The sequence below is a fragment of the Poromitra crassiceps genome, assembly GCF_964638095.1.
Source record: "Poromitra crassiceps genome assembly, chromosome: 4".
Lineage (NCBI taxonomy): Eukaryota > Metazoa > Chordata > Actinopteri > Beryciformes > Melamphaidae > Poromitra > Poromitra crassiceps.
In genome coordinates, this window is record NC_139626.1 from 35,139,297 (window position 1) to 35,161,944 (window position 22,648).

Sequence of the window (22,648 nt, forward strand, 5' to 3'; positions counted from 1 at the left end):
TATTGCTATTTTGTGTCTGAATGTCTCCACAACAAAACCTCCAGGGATAGTACTAGGTCAAGGTTAGATTTAATAGCTATTATTATAATTGACTAATATTGTGAAGATTACAGTTCAGAGAAAGTGCCCGTCTGTCTGTGTGTGCGCGTGCAGCGCGTGTGTGCGGTCTCATAGTGAGAGAATTGATAGTACTACCTGACATCAGCAAACTGTAGATGTCTGTTATGAATGAACTCTTGATTAATGAAATTTTGATGTGAAAAAATGTGGATTGTGGAGGGTTTTTATGGATTTTTTTTGCATACATAGGTGCAGTGTATAACCAGGAATGTTATCTAAAATAGAACATTTTAATTTCAGCTAGACTTTAAATCCGTCACTATATGCACTTCCTTTTGTTCCCCAATAAACCATATTGTCAGTTTGTCCCTATGGGAGTTATTTGTCTTTTCTCAGTAAGCTACAGTACACAGTACACCTACCATGATCCGAGCCTTTCGTCTGCACTGTGTGTCTGTGTGTGTGTCATTGAGAGAGACAGAGAGACAGGGAGATCTGCTATCTATTCTTTTCATCTCTGTTTCCTATTAGGTAAGGTGTACATAAGTGACATTTTTGTCTGATTTCCCCCCATTTTCTCCCCAATTGTACTTGGCCAATTTCCCCTTGCTGCCCCGGTCGCTACTCCACCCCTTCTGCCGATTTGGGGAGAGCCATAGACTAGCACCATGCTTCCTCCGACAACATGCGCAGTTGCCAGCCGCTTCTTTTCACCGGCAGGACGTAGCACGTGGGAGGATCCCGCTGTTCCCACCAGTTCTCTTCCGCCCAGACCAGGCGCCCGATCGACCAGAGGAGGCGGTAGTGCAGCAACAAGGACACATACAGTACACCCAATCCAGCTTCCCACCCAAAGACACAGCCAATCGTGCCTGTATGCACGCCCGACCAAGCCGGAGGTAACACAGGAGCGTGAACCTGCGGCCCTCATGTTGGTTGGGAGGGAATCTACCACTACACTACCTGGACAACTTTACAGGAGAGCCAAAACCAAAAAATGGAAGGGCGAGAACAAGAGTGGCATACTATAAGTGACAAATTCTTTTTTTAAATGCAATCTTTAATATGAAAACCTCATAAACATGTGGATGACAATATACTCAATGAAGAATTTTTGACATTCATTGAACACAATGTTTCCATCTTTCTTTCTTTTTATTGGGAAGTCATCAGGGCCAAAATGCGTATGTAGTTCAGTGTGTTCAGTGTTAGGTATTTTATTTTATTTTATTATAACTCTGGATTGGTTGAGAACTCACATGTGCCCCTAAAGGCAGTAGAAATAGCTCATCAAGAGCTTTCATTTGATATATACTGTAACTCCTTTTCACCCAAAATGTCACTTAAGTCCCTCTGATTCTCAGCCTGAATTTCAGTGGTTTGATGTAGTATCATAGCTGTGAAGTGATGAGGAGATGTGATGAAGGGTGCGGCTAGCTTGATACAAGAGGCTACTTTGTTAATTTTCAAGTCACAGAGCACATAATGGTCAATTGATTCAGCAAGAATTACTGCAGCCTAATTCACTGCAAAGGTTCCTCCAGGTTTGCAAGCATGGTATCAGAAGCCTTCAACCTGCTTGAAGAAATCAGAAGACTGGCGCATTGCTTCTTTTTGTTTTGCGAACATCTCCTACTATACAAACTCTCAAATCAGTTTGGCATGAACAGCCGATTCAAGTTCAACCACCTGTCAAATGTCAGAACCGGTTAGACTATGGCCATTGGCTTTCATGGATAAAGTTGATATATTTTGATATACAGTAATATGCAGGGGCGTCATGCAAGCCAACAAACTGAGGGGGCAAACTCTGGCGCCGCCCAAAGGGCGGCGCAGAATTTTTGGCGGCGCATGAAGTGCCGGCGGCAAATTTGTTTTGCGAGATTTAGAGGAATATCTCATTTTAAATTAACAGTCTAAGCAGGTGTAACCATAAGGCTATTTTCCAAACTGCTCAGCCTCCTGGAAAGATCCATAATCACCAGACTAAGTACATTGCCACTGCCCAGGCTCAATGGACTTGACAAAAAAGGGAGACCACACGTCTCATCTAGTGTCCTTTAGAGCAGGGGTTCCCAACCTTTTTTGTGCCAAGGACCGGTAGATAGCCTACATGGAAAAAAAAGTTGCGGACCGGTTGTCAATTTTAATGGTTTTAGTTACATATATATTTACTCACCAGGTGGCGACAAAGGGTAAATAACAGCCTTTTGTGTTGTACTGTATGTAGCCTATACAGTCTTTATGTTTTTGTTTTAACTACAAACATAAATAAACATCAACTTGAAACTATGTTTCAACTACCATACACAGCCTAGATACTTAGGCTGTGTAGCCTATGTTTATAAAAAAAAAAACTCTCAAAAAGGCATGACGCTTTTGACAGTATGTATTTCATTGAACACACGACAAAACATATTTAGTCATGATACTATTTCATCATTCACTATTCATTCATTTAGTTATAGTTGATTGGACAAGAGGCATTCCAGCCGTGTTGATATTATTAAGATCACAGGACGCATCACTGTAAGTATACTGTATCATTCCGCTTCAGAGCTGTTGTAATGTAACATTGATTAGGTTGCGTTCACAGTGTTTTCTGTGCACAGTAGGGACAGCAATATGAATACATTTAACCTTAATTCTAAATTCTTAAATTTAAGATCATGCTAACATTCTACAATGGAGTGTTGGGTAGCCTAATAAGGTATGGTATGGAGGCATGGTTCGGCACCCTCTCTGTCCAGCACAAGTCTAAAATCAACAAAATGATTAAAACTGCTATGAAGATCATAGATCAGAGGTACTTCCCTCCCCTCCAGACCATCTTCGAAAAAAAGGTAGTGAATCTGGCTCTCAAAATTCTGGACGACCCCACCCACATTCTACACCCTGATTATGAGCTACTACCTTCCAGAAGGCGCTTCAGAGCCTGTAGCTACAAGAGTAACCGCTACAAGCGCTCCTTCCTCCCAACATCTATAGCCTTATTAAATAAACTGCCTGTCCTCCCACTAGGGGGTAGTGTCCCTTATGTCCCTTGACATTATACTACACATGGTAGCTCACTTCGAGCTCAGCTGTCCCTGCAGCTTGTCTTGTCATATCTTATCTTCCCTTAGTTTTACATAATCCTTTTACAGTCAGTGGTTTTAATGGTTTTTAAGGAACAATGATTTTATGATGGTATTGGTTTATGTGATGAAATGAAATGCGGTTTTGGGACAGTGCAATACTTGAAGTGCAATACGTGGTTAGGTAGAGTTGTTAACCCGTAGCCCAGGCTGCCATCATGTCTGACTATGTTGTCCTCTTGTCTATGTGCTGTTTGTCATCAGCTGTGCTGTACTGTCTGTCACGTTTGTCACGCTCTATTGCTGCTGCACAAATGCCTAAAACAAATGTCCCTATGGGACAATAAAGTTAAACTCAAACTCAACTCAACTTAATTATGTAACGGTAAGCTGGAATTGGCTGTGCAACCTAAAAGTAGCTAGTAGCTAGCTTAGCTAGCTTGCAGCAGTCTATACGGCTTAGCTCTTGCTTGGTAACACTTGTTACAGTGTTAAAACAGTGTTTTTGTGCAATCCTGACCTGGGGGAACTGTTTTTGTTGGCGGAGACAAATAACAGTCAAAAATCATCTGTTGTCTCAAATTACTTACAAAACTATTATTACTTGATGAATAGCTTTTACAACTGTTGTAAAAGAGCAATATCACACTCGAGGTCATGATGTTGTGCTATAATATCGTTACGCCTGTGATTATCTACGCCCGACTCACAGGCGTAACGATATCTATCTATCTATATATAAACGGGAGCTAGGGCTCTCACACACACACACACACACACACACACACACACACACACACACACACACAATACAGACACACACACAAAGTCCCAGTGATGATGTCATCAGTGATGTCAGAGGCATTGTGACATCATCAGTGACGTCAGAGGCATTGTGACATCATCAGTGATATCATAAGAGGTTGTGACATCATCAGTGATGTCATAAGATTCCCACTGATGATGTCATCAGTGATGTCATAAAATCAAGTCCCAAGGGCAGACCCTGAAAGATGTGGGAGTCTGGCTTCAGACCCCCCCGCCCTTTCCCCCCGTCTTCAGCCATGGACAGTTGTATGTTGCCAGCTCCAGGACAGGTGATCCAGCATCCCTGAGGAGCAGCTAGGGCGAGGCTGCGTAGCGGCTGAGCTGCATTATGCGGGCTGCAGGGCCAGCGTGGGCTCGCCCGCCTAGTTACAGTACAACAGCACTCCCTCTTGTGTGATATTGCTTAATTACATACCTGTTTGTGTCAATATGTACATGCCATGGTAACCTAATTCTATCTTTCATGAGCATATGTCCTCTGATAGAATGATTAACCAATGGAAAACACACTGTGGGCACCCCTTTTCGCTCTCTCTGTATTTTTCTCCCCTTTAAAAGGCAAACCATGTGTTCTCATGAAAGTCAGATTCAGAGAGCCGCCACACTCCCCCAGCGCTGTCATTTCCTCTCTTCTTTCCCTCTCTCCATCTCTCTCTCCTGCACGGCCTTTCCTGACGGGTTGTGTGAAGGCTGTGTGTTACGTTTGACGGGGTTGTGTGAAGGATGTGTGTTACATTTGACGGGGTTGTGTGAAGGCTGTGTGTTACGTTTGAAGGGGTTGTGTGAATGATGTGTGTTACGTTTGACGGGGTTGTGTGAAGGCTGTGTGTTACGTTTGAAGGGGTTGTGTGAAGGCTGTGTGTTACGTTTGACGGGGTTGTGTGAAGGCTGTGTGTTACGTTTGACAGGGTTGTGTGAAGGCTGTGTGTTACGTTTGAAGGGGTTGTGTGAAGGCTGTGTGTTACGTTTGAAGGGGTTGTGTGAAGGCTGTGTGTTACGTTTGACAGGGTTGTGTGAAGGATGTGTGTTACATTTGACAGGGTTGTGTGAAGGATGTGTGTTACATTTGACAGGGTTGTGTGAAGGATGTGTGTTACATTTGACAGGGTTGTGTGAAGGCTGTGTGTTACGTTTGAAGGGGTTGTGTGAAGGATGTGTGTTACATTTGACAGGGTTGTGTGAAGGATGTGTGTTACGTTTGACGGGGTTGTGTGAAGGCTGTGTGTTACGTTTGACGGGGTTGTGTGAAGGCTGTGTGTTACGTTTGACGGGGTTGTGTGAAGGATGTGTGTTACGTTTGAAGGGGTTGTGTGAAGGCTGTGTGTTACGTTTGAAGGGGTTGTGTGAAGGATGTGTGTTACGTTTGACGGGGTTGTGTGAAGGATGTGTGTTACATTTGACGGGGTTGTGTGAAGGCTGTGTGTTACGTTTGACGGGGTTGTGTGAATGATGTGTGTTACGTTTGACGGGGTTGTGTGAAGGCTGTGTGTTACGTTTGAAGGGGTTGTGTGAAGGATGTGTGTTACATTTGACGGGGTTGTGTGAAGGATGTGTGTTACATTTGACGGGGTGGTGTGAAGGATGTGTGTTACGTTTGAAGGGGTTGTGTGAAGGATGTGTGTTACATTTGACGGGTTGTGTGAAGGCTGTGTGTTACGTTTGAAGGGGTTGTGTGAAGGATGTGTGTTACATTTGACGGGGTTGTGTGAAGGATGTGTGTTACATTTGACGGGGTGGTGTGAAGGATGTGTGTTACGCTTGGAGCCAGTCGAACCAAGGGAGCATCTTTTAAGTTCACAGTCTATCAAAGTGTCCGATTCAGCCGTCTGGGAAATACACTTAAAGTCGAGCTGAACCCAAAAATGACTTATTTTCTTTTAGTTCAAATACCTGGGTATGCAGTGCACCTATTTAATAATGTATGCCAAACAAATCACAACAATCTAATTTCTTTAGTTGTTCACACTTTTTCCACATCAAAAGTTCATTTTTCAAGATTTTATTGATAACAGTAATGTACAGTTTGCTGACGCAGTTTGCTGGTGCTCCGCGGATCCCACTGGCGTAGCACGACTGAATCCCACCCGATTTGGGGGTGGAACACGCCAGGATTGGCCGATGCCAAAGCCAGTCGACAGAATTGTCAAATCAAATCATCGACACCGTATGGTCCGCCTCTCAATTTGTTTTCAGTCTGAAACGGACTCAGATGCACGTGACGAATGGGTTCACCTCGACTTTAAGAGTTAGTTATTAGGTTTGGAACAAGGCCAAGGGTGCACTTGCTGGTCCCTATTGTAACAGTTGAGTCCAATTACATTTATTTAATTGGAGCATGTGTGTGTGTGTGTGTGTGTGTGTGTGTGTGTGTGTGTGTGTGTGTGTGTGTGTGTGTGTGTGTGTGTGTGTGTGTGTGTGTGTGTGTATGTGTCGGGAGGGCCATAATGACCTAAAACGACCAGTCTAATCTGTCAACATGGTGGGCGCCAACACACTCTCCCCACTGTGTTGGGAGTTTAATTCTAACTGTGCAGTCAGGGATTATTGGAATGATGAGTTAAATTGTAATGTGAATTAATGTCGTTTTTTTGCTGTTGACTCATCCGTATTATGAAAAGGATTAGTGCAATGACACGTACTGTATATATATTCAAGCACTGGCATATCACACACACACACACGCGCGCGCGCGCGCACACACACGCACGCACGCACACACGCATATACACGCACGCGCACGCGCACACACACACACACACACACACACACACACACACACACACACTTGTGATACAAGCATAGACATACCTCCCTTAGTGTAATGTGACACTGTGAGGACTGAAGGAGCCAAGGTGTTTGTGTGTCTGCGTGTGCACTTATCTGTGTGTGTGTGTGTGTGTGTGCACGTGTATCTGTGTGTGTGTGTGTGTGTGTGCGCGTGTGTGTGTGTGTGTGTGCGCGCACGCGTGCGTGTGCACGTATCTGTGTGTGTGTGTGAGTCTGTGCACGTGTATCTATGTGTGTGTGTGCTCCTGTGTCTTTGTCCGTACCTTGACCTGGCCAACGTATGCGTGGTCCTGCTCCTCGGTGACAGTGAGGTTCACTGGCAGTGAAGAATCGAACATGGGGTCATTGTCATTAACATCTGTCACCACGATGTTCACTGTCGCAGTCGACGTCTATACACACACACACACACACACACACACACACACACACACACACAAAGGCCTGCATTAATATTCTTGTGAGGTCAGCATGTATTTGACAGACAGCAACATGCAGGAGGATCTCGTTATTCTCACGCTAACTGTGGACTGGTAAAAAGTCTCATTAGAATAACTTTGGAGATGAACTGATGGTTAAGATCATGATGGGCCCACAGTTCCAAAACAATGCAGCTATCTATGCACAACTCATCTTCTCAGCTTTCATTTTGGTGCTATATTTTGTGTTCTACCTATTCAACTTCAAGATGTTTTGTGTACAGTAACTAACAGTTTCACAGTATACTGACAGACATGGTGACAACAGCTGTAAAACAACAATGGACATTTGAGCAGTGTGACATGCAGTAAGGTTTCAGATGTAGAGGGAAGCGAGGTCAATGATAGTGCAATTTCCCATTCTGCCACCAGGGAGCACAGACATGAACTGACAAAGTCCTTCAACTCCACCTTCTGTGAGAGGAGAGGAGATACAGTAAGAGTAGGGTGATGAGAGGAGAGGAGAGGAGAGGAGAGGTGAGGAGAGGAGGGGAGGGGAAAGGAGAGGAGATGAGAGGGGGGAGAGGAGATGAGAGGAGAGGAGGGGAGAGGAGAGGAGATGAGGGGAGGGGAGGGGAGAGGAGATGAGATGAGAGGAGAGAAGAGAGGAGAGGAGAGGGGGGGGGGGAGGAGAGGAGAGGGGGGAGAGGAGAGGATAGGGGGAGAGGAGAGGAGGGGTGAGGAGAGGAGAGGAGGGGAGTGGAGGGGAGAGGAGAGGAGAGGGGGGAGAGGAGAGGAGGGGGGGGAGGAGAGGAGAGGAGAGGAGAGGAGAGGAGAGGAGAGGAGAGGAGAGGAGAGGAGAGGAGAGGAGAGGAGGGGAGAGGAGAGGAGAGGAGAGGAGGGGTCCATCAGATGTTTGACTACTGTGAGAAAGTTCTGTGATTGATCATCAGAGTATAAAGTAGGAGTCTACTGTATCTTCAACTTTCCCCACTTTAACTTTCAGCTCACGGTGAGCTGATTTTATTTCACTGGCTGAGGCTATTTGTGGCTGTGTCCCTCTTCTGAACAACTCCCTTAAGAGCCATTTTGCTTGCTAATTAGCTCTGGTCCTATCCTTGCTATCCTGTGCCTTTGTCTACTGTGCTTGTGTTCACTCTACAACTGCAGTGGGTTGCACCAGCTGTGCGTAAGTTGATACGTAACCTAGTTTGAGCGTAAAGTCTCACTAAGTCCGAGTTTACGCACTACTAAAAATATATGGGTTGCACCAAGTGAAATAGTTACAACGTAGGTATAAGTTAGAACTTAAATCTTACACCTACCCCCCTACTAGGTATAAAGTCCTCTGTAAAATAGCAGTTGGCACGGATTGCAACTTGGCACTGTGGCGCATTGTTGTTTTGCGTCCGCAACTTGCTCTCCCTGATAAATTACACCCTTTGACATTTTGTTTTCCACAAGTGGGGCGGCACTGCATACACATTAAAATAACAGCAATGAAGTAGCGAGTAGTGAGGCAGGATAATGGTGAATTACAATGCATGATGATGAAGCTCTCACCACAGATAAACGTTAACAGTCTAATGAACGTTACTCGAACGTTCTCATTCGGTTAGTGTTAATGAAATATGAATGCACTAATTTGTGGTGGGCAACATGTCCCAGACTATCGGCCCGACTGTTTGTATTGCACTTACCGTAAATTCCGGACTATAAGCCGCACCGGTGTATAAGCCGCACCTGCAAAGTTGACTATTTTTTTCTTATATAAGCCGCACCGGACTATAAGCCGCGGGTGTTTTAATGTTTTTTTTTGTTTTTTGTTTTAATGTTTAATTACCATATGTAAGGGTTCATGCACAGAGGGGATTGAGATGGCTGTTTGAGGAAGCTCCCATTTATTAACATTTCAACAAAACAACATAACACAACACCACCTGTGTTGTTTTTTACAGTGCACACAGTGTCATACAGTGTCATACAGTGTGGTGAAAAGAGGGGAAGAGAGGAAATTAAAACTTATTATAGTTATATAGGATTTATAGTTAGAAAGAGTGCTAAAAAAGAGAGATTTTTTTTTTTTTTTTTTTTTGAAAAAATCCATAGATAAGCCGCACCGTTATATAAGCCGCAGGGGCCAAAAAAGACCAAAAAACGGGAAAAAAGGTGCGGCTTATAGTCCGGAATTTACGGTAATTAATTTGGGTGGTATTGACGCGCCCCCCCTAAACCAGCCACATACTTAAGGTGTGTGTCTGAAAGAATATGAAATCAAGTCAGCGAGTTTTCATACCGCTTAATTTGGCAACGGTATTAAACATTGATCATTTCACGTGCTTTTCACTGACTGGTCACAGATAGTGGACACGTCCTTATCTGCGACACTATTTTGACTAGTATGGGGGTTTAAGGAATACTAGTTAAGTACCTTACCTTACGTCTCTGTGGTGCAACTAAACAAAGACGCAACTTTAGTGTGAAACTAACTACGTACAGTACGTTTCAACGTAGAAGTTAGTGTGGACCTTACACCCACTGGTGAAAGTGCACCTGAACGATCCGGTGCTTCAGCTAGGGACAGAGTGACACAGCTGCCTGTCAATCAAAACCCACAGAAGCCGTCATGATCGCATTTCCAATAAGGAAACACATCTGCTGACATTACTGTATTACCTATGTCAACATAAACAACAGTTAGTTTTCTTATAAATTGCTTCTAAATTCTACAAAAGCCTGCCCCGTTCCCAGCACGATGTCAGATGCAAGGACATTGCATGCGGCAGCGCATTGTGGGAGCACACGTTGTTAGTTAATTGACTGTGCAGTGTGCAGTGAGAAGCCAAAGTGGACTAAAGCTGCGTTCACACCGACCTATTAAAGTTTTTCGCTGGCATCGAGTTTACATACAAAGTCAATGCAAACGAGCGATTGAGCGTATATTCGCCCGGGAGAAAAATCACTGGAGCGACAGAGACAGAGGGATAGGGAGAAAATACGCTCGTCGCTCGAGATGAAATATCCCAACTCGAGCAAAATTATGCTGGCATCAGTCGCTCGCTGTTCAACGCTGATTGGCTGCCATGTTGAGAGTGAGTCAAGGATCCCACTGGCTTGGAACAAACCGCTGGTTTATTGTGTGGCAACAAACCGCATTGACAGCTGATTGACAGGCTGACAGCTGACATGAAGTGAAGTCTGTACTACCGGTATAGAACTCATGTTAGGAGCACGCTGATAGGCTTAGCTTGTAAACATCTACGGTGGCTCGTAGTTGACAAACATCATGACATTGCGTAACGTTATAGCCCCCACATGTCCGTCAATTCGTGTGCCTGTTGACGAGCGATTTAATCACAGCGACAGAGCGATTCCAAAGGGTTGAATCAAGCGACAGAGCGAAAAATAAATATCTCGGTGTGAACACAGCTTTACCCTTTGTGTGCCTTCATGAAACCATACATGTAAGTCCTTTCACATGTCCTTTTAATGGTCATAGTTTTCAGCAATGTTCATGATCTCTGTAATTATGGAGATACTGACACTTCACATTTCAACATTTTAATGGAGGCATCTGTTGCGCAAAGCCGCATTGGCTTAATTATTAATTAATTAATTGGTTAATTAATTAATTAATTGGCACTTGCTTTTACATGCATTGACCGACGACATGAGAGAGAGAGAGAGAGAGAGAGAGAGAGAGAGAGAGGACAGGGAGAGAGAGAGAGAGAGAGAGGAGGAGATAGGGAGAGAGAGGGGGGTGCTTTTACGCATAGTTTCATGGCGCCTCCGATGCGCAAATGTCCTGGTTCATCGTTCATCCAGGAATGTTTTCAAGGTGATGGCATTTGATTGTCTACCCAATTCGGTGTCTATATTTCAGTTCTTTGATTCCCTCTGGGAATCTTTTGCCTTGGAGGGTTTCTCTGCTGACTGCATGAATTTCTTCTGTGCACAATCCTACTGTGTGTTTTTCCTGTGTCTTATGTATAGCTTTATCAAAGCAGTAATTCTCAGTAATTTACTTAGGTTACTGTAGGCTACATATTCACCTGCCCGACAGGTTCCAGATTGTTCTGGTTGCTCTGGTTGCTATGGCACCCTTTGTGTTGTTTGTCTTGCTTGTAATTCCTGTACATATAACAACAAATGTTTATGTATTGTATAATATTAAAGTGTGCCTTTATTACTTTTCAAACTAGTAATAATGTTACTAATCTTAATCTGAGTGTTTGCCATGTGTTCTGTAAAGCGACTTTGAGTCTTTGAAAAGCGCTATATAAAATAAATGTATTATTATTATTATAATTATTAGAAGAGAAAAAATTAAATTAGCTTTTAAATGAGCCATTTCATAAAACTATTTATAAACATATTAATACAAATGCTTATAAATGAGCCATTTAATTAAATTGACAAATGAAAGACTGATGAATTAATGCTGATGATTTGCAAAATGCAATTTAAAATGTGCCTTTTTTAATCCATTTTCATATTTTTGCTTATTCATTTTCACATTATTTGTCCTTTGCACAATTCATTTTCGACCTTATACTTTACCATTGGACAACGATTAAGCACAAGAACAAGTGTGCCACACTATACAGATTAATTAAGTAGGCTAGTGACTTGCACCATTTAAAGAAATAATTTGCTATAGACTACATGATGTCACATCACGTGTTTCTAATATCTACACCGTACAGGTGTTAAAAAAAGTATGCGTGTGTTCAGGGACGCATGAAGCTGGGGCTGACCAAGAACAATGATCCGATGAAGGTTGAGGTAGTAGTACCGGCAAGAATTTCAATCCACTTTCACCCCTGCTTACACCCTAACTTAAGAGAGAACTTACGTTCAGCTGGTGCAACAGTTCAGCTGGTACAACAGTTCAGCTGGTGCAACAGTTCAGCTGGTACAACAGTTCAGCTGTTACAACAGTTCAGCTGGTGCAAAGGTTCAACTGGTGCAACAGTTCAGCTGGTACAACAGTTCAGCTGGTGCAACAGCAGGCTGGATGTTCACTGCTAAGTAGTCGTAAAACGTATGCTTGGTAACACACACGCATGCACGCACGAACACACATGCACAGACACGCACACACACACACACACACACACACACACACACACACACACACACACACACACACACACACACAAGTAAAGGGGTGCCCTAGGGTCAAAGAAATAAAAATGTGAGTTGGAACTGGCATATGGTTGAGTGTGTACCGTCAAGACTCCTGCAGGGGGAAGGGGAAGGAGGGGTGCTTAATAATGTGACCCAGAGAGAGACCCCAGAGAGAGAGAGAGATGGGAGCTGGGGATCATCAATTTCTTAATTTGACTTTCATATGAGAGAGGGAGAGAGAGAGAGAGAGAGAGATTGAGTTTGAGAAGATTTTAATTTCAAAGAAGGAAATTGAGAAAGAGGCAGGAAAAGCCAGGAGGGACGGCTAACATTTCACTGTGTGTGCATGTGTGTGTGTGTGTGTGTGTGTGTGTGTGTGTGTGTGTGCGTGTGCGTGTGTGTGTGTGCGCACGTGCGTGCGTGTGTGGCAGAGTCCAGGCTATAGAGGTTAGCAGGGCAGATGGTGATTCAACTGATTTGAGTTCAACAGCCCACAGTTGACAAAAACCCTTCATGTAAATGCCAGTATAAGGAAAATAGAATGAGCACTGCTACTTTGAGAAAGCAGCCTTCCAGCAAGGAAATTAGAGGGAGAGAGAGAGAGAAAGAGAGTGGGAGAGAGAGAAAGAGATAGAGAGGGAGCGAGAGAGAAAGAAAGGAGAGAAAGAGAGAAAGAGAGGTTGAGTGTGTGTGCGTGAGAGAGAGAGAGAGAGACGGGGGGGGGGTGTAGTGACAGGTAGAAAAGGGGATTCTGAGGAAAAAGGAAGTACTGGACAAATCACTTCCATTTGAGAGAAAGAGAGATGCAGTGCGCTCCACTCTGCATCGGGGCTTCTTGCTGCATTCTTCTTTGATAGGCGCACACCATACACTTGATTATCTGCGGGGCCACTTGCCAAATGAAAAGAAAAAGGAAAAACGGGGGAAAAGTCAGTGTTGTGAATCCATCTTTTCCAGAGTGAAATATGATTGGGGCTTTGTTCACGGCTCACTACAGTGAGGTAATCTCTCTGTAAAAGAGAACTTTCTTGGCAAACTGCTCGGCTACCTCCAGCGCTTGACTGCCCCCTGCTGACAGGTGCATGTCTGCTGGCTCAAAGACTTTGCAGGGTATCCCAAACTGAATGCACGCCGCACCCGCCAATCGCCAAAGCACCCTGCTCACTCTAAAGCCCAATTTATGCTTCGTCTGCCGACACTTTTGAAACGGTCGCCGACAGAAATGAGGACTTGAGTCGACACTTTCAAGTGTCGGCGAGCAGTGTCTGCTACCTGGTGAAATGTCTAGTGTCTCTGACTACGTCACGATGTGTCGCGCAAGCCTGATTGGCTATATAGACGGCACGCGCTTGACTTCCTTGTTTTGGTTGGGGTCCACCCGCTAGTTTTCACTCGATTGAAATGAATGAACGTGTCCCCGCTATTTTTATCAGCCTGTCCTTGATGTATGACTTCGTGAAAATCACAAAGAACGTCATGACCAATTTCCCAGAGAGAGGAGGTGAGTTGTGTGGTTGTGTGCTGTTAATATGCGGCTGCAGCCAAGTACGTTACATCTTGCCTCCGAGGTGGTTTCACTGTGCATTTCGTTCCCTCTCTTCTCTTGGCTGTCAGTCGGCAGCTGCTTATAGCGTTCGAGTGTCACGTGACCGTTGAACCGAGGCGAACGTCCTCTGAAGTATAAATGCAGCACCATGAGCGACACTTTCTTTTTCGTCTGCGACCATGTGTTGAGCGACACTTTATAATAAGTATAAATTAAGCTTAACTTGTTGCAATTAATTGATATTGAGAATATTTTTTACATTCATTAATTTAACTATGGCAGTACAGTATTTAATGGCGAGTACATCAGCTGAGTCATCACTGTGTTCATTGAGGTGCTACAGTATAACACAGTCCGTTAGACAGTGTAGAGTACATGTCCACCAGATGCGGTACAGCGGATGACTCCACCATCTTCGCACCCATAACACCATCAAATGCGCCTGAGGTAGCAGTCAGCCTAAATAAAGACCTGGACAACATCAGAAAGTGGGCTGATGCCTGGAAGGTCACCTTTGAGCCCAGCAAATGTCAGGCAATGATTATATCCAGAAAGAGGTATCCATCTTGTCCTGAGCTCTTCTTTGGGAGTACTAAAATCAGGCTCAGTGAGCAGATGGATGTCCTAGGACTCCGCTTTGACAGAAAACTCCAGTGGACCAGCCATCTTTCTAACATCTGTAAACGTGCTGGACAACGTCTCGGAGCAATGCGGAGGTTGGCCAACAAGCTTGATCCTAGAGGCCGAGCCAACATCTACAAAACCCAGGTCAGGAGCATCATGGAGTACTCCTGCCTTGCCTGGATGAATGCCTCACAAACAACTCTCAGGCAGCTGGATAATATCCAGAAAAAGGCAATTAAAATCATAGGTGTGGATGAGGACTCTGCCCATAAGGATTTTGCCATCACCAAGTTGAGCCATCGCAGAACATTTGCTGCAACAACTGTTCTTTTCAAAATGCACACTACCAAGTGCCCGGCACACCTGAAAGCGCTGCTACCCCCCGCTCATGTCCCAGGTCAAACCACCCGGAGGCTCCCACCCAACCATGCCCTGTCACTGCCCAGGGCAAACACCAAATGCCTGGACAGGAGCTTTCTCCATTCTGCCATAGCAACATGGAACAGCCTCCCCCCCGCGGTTGTTGGAGACATTACATCAAGCAGTGTTGATGCCTTCAAGAAGAGACTGAACAAATACCGCCTCAGCACCAGACCCTAAAACTCAAGGACTTCTATTTATCATACTTAATCAGTCTCACATATATTTATGAGTAGCTGCAGATCAATGCTAGGCTCTCTGAATGTTGTTCATGAAGCCTGTATCTGTAATAGCATAATAAAAATAAAAATAAAGTAGAGAGGGGGAGAGAAGAGAAGAAGAGACAATGTCTTCATTTGACTTTCATGTGAAAGGCTGAAGATTTGACTTTAAAAGAATTGAAAAGAAAGTCTGAGGAAGAACACCACAGGAGAGAGAGAGAGAGAGAGAGAGAGAGAGAGAGAGAGAGAGAGAGAGAGAGAGAGAGTGTGTGTGTGTGTGGGGGGGGGGGGGGGGGGGGGGCAGATAGACAAAGTGAGGAAGGACACAGACACATTTGCCAGCAGAATAGCTCTTGCAGGACCCAGGCTAAATATAATGAAAATGATATGCAGCAGATTCACATGGAGAGAAAATGCTAAGTGGACTAGTGGAGTGCCCCACTCTGCCAGATTCCCATCCAAATCACATCCATTTAATATGGATATATACATATACATACATATAGAAACACCTCTTTTGCCTGTTTACTGGCCTGTCATGGTGCGAGACACAGCCACTTGTGCTTGGGTGTTTGTTTCCTCTGTCTACAGACTGTCAATCATAACAGACTGTCAATCATAACAGACTGTCAATCATAACAGACGACTGTCAATCATAACAGACTGTCAATCATAACAGACTGTCAATCATAACAGGCAGAAAGACAAGCCAATTAGCAAGAAGATAACAGGTGGAACTGTGTTAGTTAGCGTGTTTTGGCAAGCTCAAGTCTCTCTGTCTCTCTCTACTTTCAACACACAGTCTATCTACTATCAACACACAGTGAAAATGGCAAGTCTCTCTGTCTCTCTCTACTATCAACACACAGTGAAAATGTCAAGTCTCTCTGTCTCTCTCTACTTTCAACACACAGTGAAAATGTCAAGTCTCTCTGTCTCCCTCTACTTTCAACACAGTCTATCTACTATCAATACACAGTGAAAAGGGCAAGTCTCTCTGTCTCTCTCTACTTTCAACACAGTCTATCTACTATCAACACACAGTGAAAATGGCAAGTCTCTCTGTCTCCCTCTACTTTCAACACACAGTGAAAATGTCAAGTCTCTCTGTCTCTCTCTACTTTCAACACACAGTGAAAATGTCAAGTCTCTCTGTCTCCCTCTACTTTCAACACACAGTGCAAATGTCAAGTCTCTCTGTCTCTCTCTACTTTCAACACACAGTGAAAATGTCAAGTCTCTCTGTCTCTCTCTACTTTCAACACACAGTGAAAATGTCAAGTCTCTCTGTCTCCCTCTACTTTCAACACACAGTGAAAATGTCAAGTCTCTCTGTCTCTCTCTACTTTCAACACACAGTGAAAATGTCAAGTCTCTCTGTCTCTCTCTACTTTCAACACACAGTGAAAATGTCAAGTCTCTCTGTCTCCCTCTACTTTCAACACACAGTGAAAATGTCAAGTCTCTCTGTCTCTCTCTACTTTCAACACATAGTGAAAATGCCAAGTCTCTCTGTCTCCCTCTACTATCAACACACAGTGAAAATGTCAAGTCTCTCTGTCTCTCTCTACTATCAACACACAGTGAAAATGTCAAGTCTCTCTGTCTCCCTCTACTTTCAACACACAGTCTATCTACTATCAACACACAGTGAAAATGTCAAGTATCTCTGTCTCTCTCTACTTTCAGCCGTCTAAAGCTACAGGTATTGATAACATCCCAAGCAGGTTCATCCGAGATGCAGCCGATTTGATTTAACCTTTTATTACACATATAATCAAGCTGTCTATCAGAGAAGGTCATGTCCCCCATGATTTCAAACAAGCCAGGGTAATCCCCCTTCACAAAAAAGGAAGTAAACTAGAACCAGGAAATTATCGCCCAGTCTCAATTCTCTCTTCCATATCTAAGTTAATGGAAAGAGTCATTTTTGAACAAATTGACAGTTCATTCAAGAACACTCAAGTCATAGAATTAACCATTTATTGCATAAATGAATATAATGCATACAATTATGTTTGGCGTTGAAGGCTTCGCTCTTAGAATTAATTTAATATTTAATTTAATATTTCATTAATTTAATTCTCCCTGAACTCGGCTCAGCAGCATGCTACGCCGAGCAGGGAGAGCAAGCAGAATCCCCATGGGAATAAAATATTCCAGATACATTTAAACCATAGAAAGTAAAAGAGGGAGCCTAAAAGCAAGACATGGAAACATGTTAATTTTTTGAGCCATGCAGACTCCAGAGCTACAATACATGATAGCATTTGATCTAAAAGGTGGAGGCTGGGGTGGAGGGGGCAAGCGTTGCCAGCAGCCGCAACGATCAGCAAGGTGGGGAACAGATCAGTGAGTGAGAGGCTGCCCTATTTAAACGGACCGCCTTGTTGTAAGAATGACTGTGATTGGAGAATTGGTTAAATGGTGAACCAAACAGAGGCTGTCAGCTGGTACAGCTGGGGCGTAGCTATGACATCATGGCCCCTATCGTTGCATCGGCGCAGTTTCTAGGCCGAGCGGCAGGCGCAGATCAAAGCAGTGGGCGTGGAAAGGCGCACTTGATATCGTTGTGCTGGCGCTAGATGCAGCCCAAAGCATTACAACCACGCCTTTTAGGCGTAAAATTATGCACCGTCATGCTCATTGGATAAGTGCAATAAACGAATCGCACGCTTGCCTTTTTAGCTCCAATTCCAGTGATCCCGCAAAACCAGACGAAAGCCAAACGCTCTGCCCCCCCCCCCCCCCCTCCCTTCATCCAGCCTGTCTGTCTGCATTATAGGCTATTATTCCATATTATTATGCTTCTCAAACCAATCTAACTGCAGTTTCAATACTGCAAGCATGTAAATACGCTACACTATAGCAAGATCAAAGTGAAAATAATGTTCTATGCATCAGCTAGAAAAATATAGCCTATTAGATTGGTGAAAGTTTGTCCAGAAAGATATCATTTTCTCTCGCCTGCTGCAGGAAGGATGATGCACATAAATATACCCTACATTATGTCAAGTCATTGCATAAATGTGTTTTTATTGTAAAACTAAATGTGAAATAGGGCCAAGTTATTGGACGGACATCACAGTATAGCAGATGCCATTAGAAGCGCGTTCCGAAGCGCGTTCCGCTGTTACTTCTCTAAATCACGTTAACTCGACAAGGGGTATATATATGCCCAGGAGGACATATATGTTTCACATAGGGTGGTGTTTTCATTTCGAGGTTTTATTTGGTCCAATATTGAAATGTTGACAATGGCAGGCTGTGTTACCATTACACATTAATTTAGAACTACCTTTTATATCTATTTTGGCTCATTTGGTGGCTATTTAGTAGCGAAATGAAGAAACACAATGCATGCTGGGAACTCAGAGAGAGAGAGAGAGAAGGGTGACAGAGAAGAAGCAGTGAAGGCAAAGAATAGGCCTGCTTTTGAAAAGCGCAAAGCGCTAAATGTAGGCCAGCTCCCAAGATATGACTAGGCTGGTATTTAGCGCCGACACGCCCACTTTGGGACTGCGCCACGCCCATTCGGCCTAAAGCGCATTTGGCAGCCTAAAGCCTATTGCTATCTTGCCGAAACAGGCGCAAGGCACGTTTTTTTGCGGTTAAGGCCCGTAATAGCGCCGATGGCCTGTGGGAGAATAGAGCCCCATGTCTTGAATGAACTAACGCAGGCTTCATTTATCTTGCATCTCGGGAGCTCCTGTTTACATTTCAGTCTGGATTCAGAAAATCACATTCAACTGAAACCTGTCTGCTTTTTCTAACCGATCACATCAGGAGGGAAGTAGACTCTGGTAAATACTGTGGTATGGTCATGCTGGACCTTCAAAAAGCATTTGACACCGTTAACCATGACGTTCTACTGTGTAAGCTCGGGGCCCTGGGCTTCAACAGCACTTCCCTCAACTGGGTTAGGTCCTACCTGGAGGGTAGGGAGCAGGTGGTGGACATTAACGGTACGCTGTCTCGTCCCCTCCCCCTGACATGTGGGGTCCCCCAGGGAAGTATTTTAGGGCCTCTTTTCTTTTTAATTTATATAAACGATATGCAATCGGCCTGTGACTGCAACCTGTTCCTCTTCGCGGACGACTCCGCCCTCCTGTTCTCTCACAAGGACAGGGGGAGATCGAAAGGAAATTGAGCAGTGAGCCTCACAGTGTTAGTGTATGGCTCTCGGACAACAAATTATTACTTAATCTGGGGAAAACGGAGTCCATTTTATTTGTGTCAAATTTTAATTTAAAAAAGTCCCCTGGGTTTAAAATTATGGTTGGTGACGTAGCTGTTTCCACGAAGGAGGAGATGACTTACCTTGGCTGCATTTTAGATAACAAACTCTCTGGAGAGAGCATGGCCTTAAAGTAATTTCCAAAGTAAATCAAAAATCCAAATTCTTAGCCAGAATTTCATCCATCATAGATAATAGCGCCCTTGTAACCTTGGCAAATGCTCTGATTCAATGTCATTTTGACTATGCTTGCTTCTCCTGGTTCACGGCAATCACCATGAAACTCAAAAACAGGCTACAGACGTCTCAAAATAAACTAATACGGGCTATTCTGAAACTGCATCCCAGAATCCATCTCCTCCCCTCTCACTTCCTTAGCCTTAGGTGGCTCAGAGTGGAAGAGAGGGTTTCTCAGATCAAACTGTGCATGGTTTTCAGGATTTTTAAACGGGAGGCTCCTCGCTACCTCACCGACTACTTCTGTAAAGTCAGTGATGTACATGGCTACTCCACAAGAGGAAGCACTTCCAACATTGTTCCCCCCAAATTTAAATCTTTAACTCATTGAGTGCCATGGACGAACATGTTCGTCAATTGGTTTAGTAACGTAGAGTGCCAAGGACGAACATGTTCGTCAATTGCGTTTTTTGACGGTGGGACGTGGATCAAAGCATCAGGCATCTCCTGTACAAATATTGTAGCTATTGAAGGTGTATAACCTATTTTACGGACTCATTAGGTGGCGACAGTGCTCTCCAGATTACAGAAAGGTCCCGCAAACTGCAGCAAAAAGCCGTGATCAAAGAGAAGCCGATGCATGCTGCAGCCAGAGCCATATAGATTGCTCTGTCTGCAGCTGACGTCGGGCTGCGAACATCAGTCAATCCGCGCACACAACTGAGCTCCTCTGCCTCTGTCTGTCTGTCTGCATATAGTTTCTCCACACGATTACCCGCCAGAAAGGCAGCACCCGACGCCGAAGGGCCAAACCTATCCCTGCAGTCCCGTTTGGCATTTCCTTGTCGCGCTGGGAGACGGCCGGGAGCCGCCCGGCGCAAAAACGGAGGCTCTGAAAATAGACTGGGTGCGTGTGGGGAGGAGTTTGCAGCTGAGGCGGGGAGAGGGGGGTGGGGCACGCAGGCTCCACAGAACTACACCACGTCACTACATCAGAAAATATTAGCTAGCGTCAGTGAATGTGCTTGAAATGCTGCATTTCACAAAAGGCTGAATATCTAAAATAATTTGAAAACTGTCTTTTTGCTCAAAACAGCCTATCTTCTCCGGCTCATAACTAAAGAACGGAAAATGGGATCAATAAACTTTTTTTTGCAGATGATAGAAGAGAGTCTCCTCGTTCTTTGTGCGTGTTCGGTGTTTACATAGTAATATCACACAATATTCTGTGGGCCTCGAGAAATCACTGAAAACGCTCTGAAACTCTGGCACTGGGAGCTTCCGTTCTCCAAAAGTGGCTGGCACTCAATGAGTTAATGGGTAAATGTACCTTTTCTTATTCAGCAGCTATTTTATGGAACAAACTCCCTGAGAGTATAAAGACCCTTAATTCCAGGTTTTCCTTTAAGCTCGCCTTGAAAAAATGGCTCATTGGTTCCCAAATGGGTTCCTAACCTGTCTCCTGTATGCTTGCAGCATTTTAACCCCTAGGTCTTTGGTTTATTATATGAGCTGGTCTCTCTTTTTATTTATTGATTGCCGCATTTTTGTTGTAGCTTAATAACCATTCATTCAATGACTGATCAGTCATTGAGTGTATGTTTCCAAGGTCAATCATTCTTGAATCAAAGGAATGATTGATGTTGTGTAGTGTTGTTTAATGTATTTGTTGTTTATGTTGCCCGCGCACACACGCGCTCACACATGCACACATACACTCACTCCACTTGTCCCATACAAAGGACCACAATGGAAACAAGCCCTCGGGCTTTATTGTGTTTTACTCCTTTTGATCAATATTGTTTTGTTGTATTGTCTTGCACAATTCTGCATTTATTGAATCAATAAAGATATCAATCAATCAATCAATCAATCAATCAACACACAGTCTATCTACTATCAACACACAGTGAAAAGGGCAAGTCTCTCTAGCTGTGTTTCCATTACAGTTTTTCGCAAAATAATTGCGATATTTCTACAACTTCGACAATGTACAATTGCGACTTGTAGGCGTTTCCATTGAAGTTGAGTTTGGTCTGATGGCGTGCACACCTGAATGCAATTCCCGTTACCAGCAGCTGCCACAGTGATTACACACGGGATCTGCCCCATATCCCGCCCCAGCATGCTCAAATCCAACCAATGGTCAATGCAAATCACAACATGAAGTTACAATGCATATAAACGAGCCTGATTATCAATTCAAAAGAACATGTTGCTGGCTGCGGTGAATGCAGTGAGCACGACAGGCAGAGGAAAAAAGGTAGCCTAATACAACTTGTCCCATTTTAGAGATGGAGGGGGGAAAAGGCTGATTTGGTGCAATAGTCAGAATTTCGTGTAGCCTATTATAATTATAACATTGCACCTGAAATGTGTGTAATGTATTAATCACTTCAGTCAGCAGCACCGCACCGGTGTGTGCTTTTCATCCCCGATCATCTCGCCGCTGTGCCAAATGCGCGCACACAGGCATGGATCGATTTCTGCCATTAAACATGATCTATTTTCCGGCTCCGCTTTTGCACAACACTCATCTTTCTGCTAGGTAGCGTTGCTTCAAAGTTTTCCACTTGCTGCGGAGGTTTTGTCACGGTTTATCGAACCCTTTCTCCCTCATTTTCCAAAGGAGAAGATAAGTCACATGACGTGCAAATGCGGAAAATGTGTTTCCATTACACTTTTGCAATAAACTGCTATATCGACACGTCTGAAAAACCACCTCATGAGAGCGCAAAAACGTTTTGCGATATTTGGGACCTTTTTCGAAATTTACGTGTTTCCATTACCCAATTTCTATTGCGATATTTAGATTTTGCGCATTTCTGAGGGTAATGGAAACACAACTTCTGTCTCTCTCTACTTTCAACACACAGTCTCTCTACTATCAACACACAGTAAAAAGGTCAAGTATCTCTGTCTCTCTCTACTATCCAACACACAGTGAAAAGGAATGAATGACTAACTTGTGGGTTAAATATCTGTGTGGTATTGTAGGGTTTCTTACCCCGTGTGGGTGTCCGTCTGAGGCTGTGACCACCAGGGTGTAATGGTCCAACGACTCCCTGTCCAGAGCCTTGTCCAGAACCAAATGCCCCGTCCTGGGGAGACAACACACAACC

The 22,648-nt window shown here is 44.1% G+C and overlaps 1 protein-coding gene across 1 annotated transcript in view; it reads right to left on the minus strand.

Moving 5' to 3' along the window:
* LOC310775758 (protocadherin-15-like) overlaps positions 1-22,648 on the minus strand; it is a gene marked incomplete at both ends in the record, with an annotated part of 239,416 nt that overhangs the window by 106,504 nt on the left and 110,264 nt on the right. The window contains 2 exons of the mRNA XM_083635894.1: positions 7,016-7,144; positions 22,534-22,627. Of these exons, the coding sequence (XP_083492020.1) occupies positions 7,016-7,144; positions 22,534-22,627 (223 nt within the window). The remainder of the gene's footprint in view (positions 1-7,015; positions 7,145-22,533; positions 22,628-22,648) is intronic.